The sequence below is a fragment of the Pholis gunnellus genome (assembly GCF_910591455.1).
Source record: "Pholis gunnellus genome assembly, chromosome: 19".
NCBI lineage: Eukaryota > Metazoa > Chordata > Actinopteri > Perciformes > Pholidae > Pholis > Pholis gunnellus.
In genome coordinates, this window is record NC_136546.1 from 21347280 (window position 1) to 21360373 (window position 13094).

General features: G+C 47.4%; 2 protein-coding genes across 2 annotated transcripts; one reads left to right on the top strand and one right to left on the bottom strand.

Moving 5' to 3' along the window:
- Nucleotides 1–748: 748 nt before the first annotated feature.
- On the top strand, nt 749–6550 carry myh6 (myosin, heavy chain 6, cardiac muscle, alpha; the record flags this gene model as incomplete). The annotated part of the gene is made up of 1 exon (XM_079180291.1): nt 749–6550. The coding sequence occupies one exon, from the start codon at nt 749–751 to the stop codon at nt 6548–6550; it is 5802 nt and encodes a 1933-aa protein (XP_079036417.1).
- A 3265-nt stretch (nt 6551–9815) lies between these two features.
- On the bottom strand, nt 9816–12972 carry LOC306711201 (complement C1q tumor necrosis factor-related protein 3-like). Its single transcript, XM_079180020.1, has 3 exons — nt 12788–12972; nt 10238–10375; nt 9816–10160 (listed from the first exon to the last, which is right to left on the bottom strand). Exons 1-3 carry the CDS (start codon nt 12966–12968, stop codon nt 9889–9891), a joined length of 591 nt encoding a protein of 196 aa, XP_079036146.1. The 5' UTR covers nt 12969–12972; the 3' UTR covers nt 9816–9888.
- Between the last annotated feature and the right edge of the window lie 122 nt (nt 12973–13094).

The following is a 13094-nucleotide window of genomic DNA, read 5'->3' on the forward strand; positions in this document are numbered from 1 at the left end:
TTCTAATGTTAAAGAAACAGCTGGAAACGTTTTGATTTTACAGATTAAATATGCTTTTGATAAAAATGATCAGAAAAATTTCATAAGCTGAACACCAAACTCTGGATAATATGTGTGTCATACAAAAGTAAGTTTAAATAGTAAGACAAGAATATATAGAATACAATCTGAATGCCTTTAATCATTTAGTCCTTCCTGTTTCCTTTATTTCAGGGAATCCTATTTATTTTATAAACAGGTTACATTTTTAATATGTTTTGGATTGAATATCTATGTTGTTATACTCACAGACTGCAGACCAATACATTTAAATCAGGAACCATTTCATGATTAATAATTCTGTTCTGGATCTATTTCATCAGCCAAACAGAATCAGATGATTGATTGTTTAAATATCAGAAGTGACCAAATGAATGAAGATTAAAATGGGCCTCAAACTGCAGTAGTCTCATCATAATCCTGTAGAATAAAAGGAAGATGAGCTGCAGTAGAAGTCTAAATGTAGAGGTGTCCGGAGTCTCTATCAGCGGGCAGATAAGAAGGGAATCACTCCGTTTCCTAAAATGGACTTTGACAGCCAAAGGTCCTGAAACTGCCCTCATGGGTTCTTTCAGCAGTTATTTCCTAATTTGGTCCTGCGGGCGTCTTTATAAAGAGTCTGCAGCTCTGCTCCAGAGACACAAAGACTTTTTCCTTCTTCCTGGATCGATCTCTCTCTGTCGACTAACGGGAACCTCGTCCCTCCAACATGGGCGACATTCTGATGGCTGAGTTCGGGAAGGCCGCTCCTTTCCTGAGGAAGTCGGACAAGGAGCGCCTGGAAGCCCAGACCCGACAGTTTGACATCAAGACTGAGTGCTTCGTGGCAGACGATAAGGTGGAATATATGAAGGGGCAAATCCAGAGCAAAGACGGGGGGATGGTGACGGTGAAGAAGGAGGATGGCACAACGGCAACCGTGAAGGAGCTGGACGTCCACCCCCAGAACCCGCCGAAGTTTGATAAAATTGAAGACATGGTGATGTTCACGTTCCTCCACGAGCCGGCGGTGCTGTTTAACCTCAAGGAGCGCTACGCCGCCTGGATGATCTACACCTACTCCGGGCTCTTCTGCGTCACCGTCAACCCATACAAGTGGCTTCCTGTCTACGATGCGGAGGTGGTGGCAGCTTACAGGGGGAAGAAGAGGACCGAGGCTCCGCCTCACATCTTTTCCATCTCCGATAACGCCTACCAGTACATGCTGACTGACAGGGAGAACCAGTCCGTCCTCATCACCGGAGAATCCGGAGCCGGGAAGACTGTGAACACCAAGAGAGTCATCCAGTACTTTGCCAGCATCGCTGCAGTCGGTGGAGCCAAAAGAGACGCTAGCAAGGGGACGCTGGAGGACCAGATCATCCAGGCCAACCCGGCACTGGAGGCTTTTGGCAACGCCAAAACGCTGAGAAACGACAACTCGTCTCGTTTTGGAAAATTCATCCGGATTCACTTCGGCACGAGCGGAAAGCTGTCGTCTGCCGACGTCGAGACTTACCTGCTGGAGAAGTCCCGGTGCACCTTTCAGCTCAAGGCTGAGAGGAACTACCACATCTTCTACCAGATCCTGTCCAATCAGAAGCCAGAGCTGCTGGACATGCTGCTGATCACCAACAACCCTTACGACTACTCCTACATCTCCCAAGGGGAGGTAACGGTCGCCTCCATCAATGACTCGGAGGAGCTGCTGGCCACCGACAGTGCCTTCGATGTGCTTGGCTTCACTCCGGAGGAGAAGATGGGCGTCTACAAGCTAACCGGTGCCATCATGCACTACGGCAACATGAAGTTCAAACAGAAGCAGCGCGAGGAGCAGGCAGAGCCGGACGGGACAGAGGCTGCCGATAAAACCGCCTACCTAATGGGGCTGAACTCTGCCGACGTCATCAAGGGGCTGTGTCATCCCAGAGTCAAGGTAGGAAATGAATTTGTCACCAAAGGACAAAGTGTGGACCAAGTCTACTACTCCCTCGGTGCTCTGGCTAAGTCGGTGTATGAGAAGATGTTCAACTGGATGGTGGTGAGGATCAACCACTCCCTGGACACTAAACAGCCTCGTCAGTACTTCATAGGAGTGCTGGATATCGCTGGATTCGAAATCTTTGATTTCAACACTTTCGAGCAGCTGTGCATCAACTACACCAATGAGAAACTGCAACAGTTTTTCAACCACCACATGTTTGTTCTGGAACAAGAAGAGTACAAGAAAGAAGGCATTGATTGGGAGTTCATTGACTTTGGGATGGATTTACAGGCTTGTATTGACCTCATTGAGAAGCCGCTGGGAATCCTGTCGATTCTGGAGGAGGAATGCATGTTTCCCAAAGCCAGTGACCAGACCTTCAAGTCCAAGCTCTACGATAATCACCTGGGAAAGAACAAGATGTTTGAGAAGCCGAGGGCTGCAAAGGGGAAATCAGAGGCTAATTTTGCCCTGGTTCACTACGCTGGCAGAGTGGACTACGACATCGGCAACTGGTTGGTCAAAAATAAAGACCCCCTGAATGAAACGGTGGTCGGACTTTACCAGAAATCCTCTCTGAAACTGCTCAGTGTGCTGTTTTCAAGCTATTCAGGAACTGACGGCGGCGACAAAGCAAGCGGCAAAGGAGCCAAGAAGAAAGGTTCCTCCTTCCAGACTGTGTCGGCACTTCACAGGGAAAACCTGAACAAGCTGATGAACAACCTGAAGACCACACATCCCCACTTTGTCCGCTGTCTGATTCCTAATGAGAAGAAAACTCCAGGGGCCATGGACAACTGCCTGGTGATGCACCAGCTGCGCTGTAACGGTGTCCTGGAAGGCATCAGGATCTGCAGGAAGGGGTTCCCAAACAGGGTGCTCTACGGTGACTTCAAACAACGGTACAGGATTCTGAATGCCTCCGCCATCCCTGAAGGCCAGTTCATTGACTGCAAGAAGAGCGCAGAGAAGTTGCTGGGATCACTGGACATCGACCACACCCAGTACCGGTTCGGTCACACCAAAGTCTTCTTTAAAGCCGGTCTGCTGGGGACACTGGAGGAGATGCGTGATGAGCAACTCTCTCGAATCATCACCAGGATTCAGGCTAATGCCCGGGCAATCCTTATGAGGGCAGAGTTCTCTAAGCTGGTGGAACGCAGAGACGCCCTGATGGTCATCCAGTGGAACCTTCGCTCTTTTCTTGGAGTAAAAAATTGGCCCTGGATGAAGCTCTTCTTCAAGATCAAACCACTGCTGAAGAGCGCCGAGTCTGAGAAGGAGATGGCCAACATGAAGGATGAGTTCAACAAGCTGAAAGAAGCTCTGGAGAAATCAGAAGCGCGACGGAAGGATCTAGAGGAGAAAATAGTGGCTCTTCTCCAAGAGAAGAACGATCTGACTCTGCATATGCAGTCTGAACAGGACACGCTGACGGACGCTGAAGAACGCTGTGAACAGCTTATAAAGAGCAAGATTCAACTGGAGGCCAAGCTGAAAGAGACGACCGAGAGACTGGAGGATGAAGAGGAGCTGAACGCAGATCTCACGGCTAAGAAACGGAAGCTTGAAGATGAATGTTCCGAGTTGAAGAAAGATATAGACGATCTGGAGCTGACTTTGGCCAAGGTCGAGAAAGAGAAACACGCCACGGAGAATAAGGTGAAAAACCTGACGGAGGAAATGGCTTCTCAGGACGAAAACATCATGAAGCTCACCAAGGAGAAGAAGGCACTACAGGAGGCCCACCAGCAGACACTAGATGACCTTCAGAGTGAAGAAGACAAAGCAAATAGCTTAACCAAAGCCAAAGTTAAGTTGGAGCAACAAGTGGACGATCTGGAGGGCTCGTTGGAGCAGGAGAAGAAACTCAGGATGGACCTCGAGCGCTCAAAGAGGAAGTTCGAAGGAGACCTGAAACTGACTCAGGAGAGTTTGATGGACATAGAAAACGATAAGCAGCAGCTGGAGGAGAAACTGAAAAAAAAAGATTTCGAGATTGTCCATATAACTTCAAGACTGGAAGACGAGCAGGTTGCTTCCATTCAGCTCCAGAAGAAGCTGAAAGAAAACCAGGCGAGGATCGAGGAGCTGGAAGAGGAGCTGGATGCTGAGCGTGCAGCCCGGGCAAAAGTCGAGAAGCAGCGCTGCGATCTTTCCCGCGAGCTGGAGGACATCAGCGAGCGCCTGGAGGAGGCCGGTGGAGCAACATCAGCGCAGGTGGAGATGAACAAAAAGAGAGATGCTGAATTCCAGAAGCTGCGTAGGGAGCTGGAGGAATCTACGCTCCAACACGAGGCCACCGCCGCCTCCCTAAGGAAGAAACACGCCGACAGCGTCGCCGAACTGGGTGAACAGATTGACAACCTGCAGCGGGTGAAGCAGAAGCTGGAGAAGGAAAAGAGCGAGCTAAAGCTGGAGCTGGACGACTTGTCTTCTAACATGGAGAGTGTGGTGAAGGCCAAGTCAAATATTGAGAAGATGTGCCGCACGATGGAAGATAACATGAGCGAGTACAAGAGCAAATATGAGGAAACCCAGCGCTCCGTCAACGACCTGACTACCCAGAGGGCCAAGCTGCTCACGGAGAATGGAGAGTTTGGACGTCAGCTGGAGGAGAAGGAGTGTCTGATTTCACAGCTGACCAGAGGGAAGAACTCGTACAACCAGCAGGTAGAAGATCTCCGCAGACAGCTGGAAGAAGAAGTCAAGGCCAAGAACGCCCTCGCCCACGCGGTGCAGTCGGCTCGCCACGACTGCGATCTGCTCCGAGAGCAGTTTGAAGAGGAGCAGGAAGCCAAGGCCGAGCTGCAGAGAGCTCTGTCCAAATCCAACACAGAGGTCTCGGCATGGAGGACCAAATACGAAACCGACGGAATCCAGCGAACAGAAGAACTGGAGGAAGCAAAGAAGAAGCTGGTTCAAAGACTGCAGGAGGCCGAGGAGGCCACCGAGGCCACGAATGCAAAGTGTTCGTCCCTTGAGAAGACCAAGCACCGCCTCCTAAATGAAATTGAAGACCTGATGCTGGACCTTGAGAAATCCAATGCCGCATCTGCAGTCCTAGACAAAAAGCAGAGGGCCTTTGACAAAGTCATGGCGGAGTGGAAGCAGAAGTTTGAGGAGTCGCAGTGTGAGCTGGAGGCCTCTCAGAAGGAAGCTCGGTCTCTGAGCACTGAACTCTTCAAACTGAGGAACGCCTACGAGGAGTCTCTGGATCAACTCGAGACATTGAAGAGAGAGAACAAGAACCTCCAAGAGGAGATTTCTGACCTCACCGACCAGCTCGGGGAGGGCGGCAGGAGTGCTCACGAACTGGAGAAGATACGGAAGCAGCTGGAGCAGGAAAAGGCAGAGCTCCAGTCAGCGCTCGAAGAGGCAGAAGGTTCTCTGGAGCACGAAGAGAGCAAGATCCTCCGAGCACAGCTGGACTTCAACCAAGTGAAGGCCGACGTAGAGCGCAAGCTGGCTGAAAAAGAGGAAGAAATGGAGCAGGCAAAGAGGAACTACCAGCGGACGCTCGAGTCGCTTCAGTCCTCTCTGGAATCTGAAACTAGGAGCCGCAACGAGGCCCTGAGGGTCAAGAAGAAGATGGAGGGCGACCTCAACGAGATGGAGATCCAGCTCAGCCAAGCCAACAGGCAGGCGGCCGATGCCCAGAAACAGCTGAAGTGCCTCCAGGCGTTCCTGAAGGACTCTCAGCTGCAGCTGGACGATGCACAGCACAGCAACGACGACCTGAAGGAGAACATCGCTCTCCTGGAACGGAGGAACAACCTGATCCAGGCCGAGCTGGAGGACTTGAGGGCCGCGCTCGAGCAGACGGAGAGAAGTCGCAAACTGGCTGAACAGGAGCTGACGGACGTGACGGAGCGCATGCAGCTCCTGCACTCCCAGAACACCGGCCTGATCAACCAGAAGAAGAAGCACGAAGCGGACCTTGCGCACCTGCAGAACGAGGTGGAGGAGGCCGTGCAGGAGAACCGCAACGCCGAGGAGAAGGCGAAGAAGGCCATCACGGACGCGGCCATGATGGCCGAGGAGCTGAAGAAGGAGCAGGACACCAGCGCCCATCTGGAGCGCATGAAGAAGAACATGGAGCAGACCATCAAAGACCTGCAGCACCGTCTGGACGAGGCCGAGCAGATCGCCATGAAGGGGGGCAAGAAGCAGCTCCAGAAACTGGAGGCTCGCATCAGAGAGCTGGAGAACGAGCTGGAGGCCGAACAGAGGATGGGAACTGAGTCCGTCAAGGGGGTCCGCAAGTACGAACGCCGCATCAAGGAGCTCACCTACCAGACCGAGGAGGACCGCAAGAACACGGCCCGCCTCCAGGACCTGGTGGACAAGCTGCAGCTGAAGGTCAAGTCCTACAAACACGCGGCGGAGGACGCGGAGGAGGGAGTGAACGCCAACGTGGCCAAACTACGCAAGCTGCAGCACGAGCTGGAGGAGGCCGAGGAGAGGGCCGACATCGCCGAGTCACAGGTGAACAAGCTGAGGGCAAAGACCAGGGACGGGTCCTCCAAGAAGGGTCTGGATGAGTGAGGAGACCCCAGAGAGTCCAGCAGCTACAGGTGTGTGAAGTTCATTAGTAACAATATGAAAAACACAATGCTAAAGGTCTGCTTACTGGCTTTTGATCGTCCAGATGATGATCAGGTGTCATCACATGGCCAAAGTCATGTGATGACACCTGAACTGTCAACGGAGATGTGGTTGAACGCTACGGTAGTAAGTGGACCTTGAGTTCAGATGTTAGATATTTGAGGATGTTGTAAATCTAAATTGTTGTTTTTGTTGATTTGTTTTTGTCGATGCAGCTCTGAGTCAGTGAGTCTGTTTTGATTGACAAGTGTTCCTGCACCCTGTGGCCTGCACCCTGTGACCTGCACCCTGCACCCTGTGGCCTGCACCCTGTGACCTGCACCCTGTGACTAAAGAGGAACCACAGAGGACCTGAAGCCGACAGAAACTGTTGTTTTATCAGCATTTATAGTAGAAGTAGTGTTATATTCATTATTCTTTATTCTTTTGGAGATGACAAGTTTTCAGTTCAAGATTCACTTTCAGATTTTTGTGATTTTACTTTTAGAGAGGATTAGTTTTCTTCTTTGATTATTGATGGTGTTTGTTTGTTTGTTTGTGAGGTTCAGGGATGTTAAAGAGAAACAGGAAGTCTGAAACAAAACTTTGCATTTTGTAATATTTCAAACTGAACTGTGACGAAGATCAAAATATAAAACACGATGAACATGAAGTCAATAGAAAGTCTTGTGTTTGTTTGTCTGGTGAACAAAGTAAACGTTTCTTAGATAAAACATGTTTCTGGACCTTCAGATGAACTGGATCAAACTGGTCTGTCTCCTGGTCTCCTTCTTTGATTGATTGGTTGATTTATTTATTTATTGGTTGATTGATTGGTTGATTTATTTATTTATTGGTTGATTGATTCATTCATTGTGAGTTATTACATTTATGACATTTAATAGTAAATAAGTGAATATTAAACAATATAATTTAACTTAATGCTGCTCAAACTGTTTTAGAATGAAAGTAAAACATGTTGTAATAAATCTCACATTACAATTAAATATTTAGTTATAAAGAACATTTCTGACAAATGTGACAAACCACTGACAGCTGCTGAGAATTTCAAAATAAAAGCAGTACTTTTGAGCTATCCAGCAGCACCAAATAATAATATTAAATAAAACATAAATACAAATAATATAACACAAATTAAAATAACGTAAAATAAAATAATATAAAATAACATAAAATAACATAACATAAAATAATATAGTATAATATAAAATTAAAAAAAAATTAAAAAATATAATATAAAAATATATAAAATATAAAATATATAACATCATCAAATAAACACGTTGACGTCACAAACATTCACGTCACGTTGCTTCAAATTAAATAGTAAAGACGAGGCTTTTATTCTGAAGATGTGATCCGGGAGCTTCCGGTCCGTGGTGAACTCGGTGGACTTGATGCAGCTGATCTATAAAGCGCTGGATGAGTCCAGATGAGTCCAGATGAAGAGGGACCGGGATTCAGACCTACTCCAGGATCAGGATCAGTAACTTCCAGACAGTCCTGAACCAGAACCAGAACCATGCGGGACCCGCGGAGCTGGACCCCCGGGAGACCAGCCACCTACACCGGGGACCAGATGAAGCAGCTGGACCGGAAGTGGGTCCGACTGGTCACGGTGCTGGTCTACGTCCTGTCCGTGTCGCTGGCTGCGGGTCTACTGGCGGTCTACTACGGCTTCATCTGGAGACCCACATCTGGACCGGGACGGACCGGGACCGGAAGCTCTGTGAACATGAACATGTGTTCCCGTAATAACTTTATTAACGGTCCCGGTACCGGACTAGAGGAACCCTCTCCCGTGGACCACCCCACCGGACCCTCCCCGGTCCGGACCACCGCCGAACCCCCAGCTGTGACCGCGGAGGACCCGTCCAACCTGGCGACACACCGGCCCGCGGACCTGGACGGGTCCGGGATGGACGATCTCAGGGACGGATTCTGGTGACCCTTTCAAAATAAAATGTGACTTTATGTAACCTGTGGTTTTAACATAGTTATGGCATTTATTGTTTATTATTTATTTATGATCTAGTCTCCAGACCAGGACCTGAACCAGTCTTAGACCAGAACCAGGCCTAGTCTTAGACCAGGACCTGAACTAGTCTCAGACCAGGCCTCTTAGACCAGGACCTGAACTAGTCTCAGACCAGGCCTCTTAGACCAGGACCTGAACTAGTCTCAGACTAGGATTCTCCCTAAATGAATGTTGTCGTATGTAAATGTTAAAGGTTGAAGCCTTTTAGTAAACCTCTTACTGTAAAACGTAACTTTCACACAGAAGAAGTAAATAAAACTGATCCAGTCCAGAACCGTGTGAGTCTTCTCTGAACTTTAGAAGGACTAAGGTCCCTGAAGGTCCCTGAAGGTCTGACGTGATGTGATGAAGAGTTAGTGCCGTGTGGAGTTCAGGGACCGTCTGTGAATCTCACCACAGGAAGGAAGAGACTCTGAACTGTGATCCTGTTTACTTTAAACCTGATTCCTTTCATTTTAAAATGTTTTGTACTTAAAGTGACGACGAACTGGGTTAGGACCCTAACCCTAAACCCTTTATAATTATATATTATATCGCATTTTAACCTATGCTAACCCCTTCAAACACATGCTAACGTATGCTAACCCCTTCAAACACATGCTAACCTATGCTATCGTATGCTAACCCCTTCTAACACATGCTAACGTATGCTAACCCCTTCAAACACATGCTAACCTATGCTATCGTATGCTAACCCCTTCTAACACATGCTAACGTATGCTAACCCCTTCAAACACATGCTAATCCATTCTAACATATGCTAACCCCTTCTACCGAATGCTAACCCCTTCAAACACATGCCAACCCATTCTAACACATGCTACTCCATTCTAACGTATGCTAACGCCTTCTACCGAATGCTAACCCCTTCTAATGAATGTCAACACATGCTAACCCATTCTAACACATGCTAACCCCTTCTAACACATGCCAACACATGCTAACCCATTCTAACACATGCTAACCCGTTCTAACACATGCTAACCCCTTCTAACACATGCCAACACATGCTAACCCATTCTAACATGCTAACCCATTCTAACACATGCTACCACATTCTAACACATGCTTATAATTTATGCTCAACACATGAAGAGGGACTAAAAACAGACTTTGCAAATTTTTTTATTTTATTGCTGAGAGAGTCTAACTAACGACTCAGAGACTACTTTATAGACCACATTCTGAGGGTATCAGCAGTAGATCTGTATCTGGGTTCAGGACTCCTGATGGTCTCCTCCTACATAGGGAAGACCAGGAAGCCGCTGAAGGTGCTGAGCTTCGTCTGGTCGAAGATGCTCTGCGTTTTCCAGAGGGTGACGGAGAGCCGGTCCCCGGCCTCCAGGACCAGGGCCATGCCGTTGGAGGAGCTGCCGTGGACCCCCCTGGTGTCATAGATAGCGAACATGTTGGACCCGTTCTTCAGCAGCGCCGCGTTCAAGGACCCAGAGTCTCCAACGTAGCCGGTGAACCGGATGTAGTAGAGTCCCTTGACTGGGGCCGTGAAGACGCCTGGGGGGACAAAGACCTGGCGTCAGGACTCTGACGTTAAAGTGTGCAACAGGTGAGTCCTACCAGGTGAGTCCTACCTGTATCACGGTTGTAGGCGTTGCCGATGTTCGTCGTCACCGTCTTGAACAGCAGAGTGGTGTCGCTGTCAAACGGGCCCTGATGGGTCCACAGCTCAGTGTTGACGAGGGACGCCGAGAACGCCACCTGAGATTTAGCTGCAGGGACACGGACAGGTTTCTATCAAACACAGGGACCTGGAGCCATGCTAACGTATGCTAACACATGCTAACTCATTCTAACTCATGCTAACACAACTAACTATGCTAACACTTGCTAATCTACGCTAACGCATGCTAACACACTCTGACATTCTAACGCTTGCTAATCTATGTCAAACCCATTCTAACACATGCTAACCTATGCTAACACATGCTAAACCCTGCTATCTATGCTAACCCCTTATAAACACATGCTAAACCATTCTAACACATGCTAACCCCTTCTAACACATGCTAACCTCTGCTATCTATCAGTAACGGGCCGTGGATGTTATACCTGGGCCTTCAGTGCTGTTCTACACTTCTAATAACCTCGTTATGACGTCACAGCTACGGGTTATTTGTTTCGTGTAAAAGCCGCATATTCACATAACACTGCAACATTTGACAAATGAAATAAAATGTTACATGAAGTTCAACACCTAGCATACAAAACACGAAATGCAGAGTGCAGATACATGAATACGAGCATGACGGGACGCTGTGTCATTAACAGACAACACAGTCCAAATCAATGTAACACAATGACAAACTCACAAGAGCAGTCGCATATATTCATATGACAACAAAGCAACAAATCAATCCAGCAGACCTGCAGCGGATCCACGCATTCCACCACACGAGCACGAGCCATTCAAATATTATTCATAAAAACGCCACGATAGACAAATGAACAGTAGAGGTAAACAAACGAACTTCACTTACCAAATGCTGTCTATGCTCCTTTCTTTGTTGACAAAGAATCTAGCAAGCATAAGTTTCACTTTAGTGATGTGCCCGCCCACTGACCAATCACAGCACACTCTGCACCTCGCGGCAGAGCTGCACCTGGACTCTGAGCTGCAGTAATGCTGACACAGTTGTAGGCCAGCTAGCAGCTCTGACACGTCAAAGAATACGCCCAACATGTCAAACTAAAGATCTGATTGGTTGAACACTATGACGATCAACAACATCGTCCCCATTCACTTAACCTGCACATGGATTCACTGGTGAGTCTGCAGGCCTGGGGCCTCTCTTCTACCTAGAGACACAGAGGTGAACTCTGATTGGATCAAAGCTCTACTTAAAACAAGCTGCACTGAAGCAGAGCAGCTGAGGAGCACAGTAGCTGTGCAATGAGAACATAAGATAATGAGACAAATATTTATATAAATGATGATACATGTAGAGCAGGGGTCGCCAATAGGCGGACCGCGGTCCGGATCCGGACCCGGACGTGTAACTGATGGATAATTGAGAATTATACATTTTGGCGGAGCGCTTATATTTTAACCTGCACAGCTTTTCCAGCCTTTACGGTACTCGTTCAGCAGTCCAGGAAATACACCGACCAATCACATACGTTGTAAATCATCTCACGTGACGCTACTCAGCCAATCAAATGTCTGTATTCTGAAACGCATCCTGAGCCGAGTGAGATTTGCACACAGTCAGGAGAGACGGAGAGAGAGCAGCGGGAGAAGTTAAGTCAGAGAATTTTACATGACGCTCTAAAAAGATACGTGGACCACGAGAACAGAGCTTTAACAAAGAATGGACGAACTCTTATGTGTTCATTCTTCCTGCTGACGCTACTAAACCACTCGTATGTTCAGATACCGTGGACGTTATTAAATGATGTGAAACGCCACCACGAGACCAAACACACATCTTTAGACCAAACCCTCCAGTCTGACCTGAGGACGAGATGTTGAGATGTTGAGATTGTTTATTATAAAGTTCACTGAGACCGTTATGTGAAATGATTTAACAAAAGAGAAGAAAAGAGTTCACTCCAGTCACACTTTCCTTTTTTCCTTTTCATTCATTTTTCAAAAATCAAACAATTTCTTTTAAGATGCAAGTTTTTAAAAGATTCATTTGTTTATTTATTTTTAGATGGAGCCTTTATTTTACTTGAAATGAGAGAAGAACATTTATTTTTGTATTTCTATGTATTATTTATAATCCATCCAGTTAAATTTTAAAACGTAATTATATATTATATTTTATACTTTCTTTATTTGTTTATTTGTTGACTCCACAGAGACTTTGTTACTACGAGGCTTCTTGAATATATATATTGCACTAAATAGCACAAGTTAGATATTGTAATGTTCCGGATCTTTGCACGAGGAGATGTTCTCAATCTGGACCTTTGGGAATTTTAATTGAATCCTCTGCTGTAGTGTATTTAAGAACAATTATTAAATTACTATAACTTTGTGATTCTGTTTAGGCGAGCAGAGAACCAACTCCCTCTAGGACCGAGGTAACGAGAGCCGTTAAGTTTAAAACCCACGTCGTCGTCGTCCTCGCTCCTCGAGACCCTCCATACCATAATAACCTCCTTCAGGTTTCACTCACCTCTCTCTTCTTCGAGCTCTCTCTCCAGTTTGTCCACTCTGGCAATCAGCTGCTGGACCAGGACTCTCACGTCTTCTTCTTCTGGGCCTTTCTCAGGGTTCGTTACGGAGCCCGGGTTCTGAGCCCCGACCACAGCAGAGACCACCACCACCACCAAGACCAGGACCCGGCTGGACACCATGTCGACTGTTGTTCTGAAAGCTCTGGACTGAGGACGCCAAATTTAACTTCAACGAGACTTTAACCTGAACAAACAATCAGATGATGATTAACCAGAGAGCCTTTAGTCTGACGGTCAGGGTCCTCT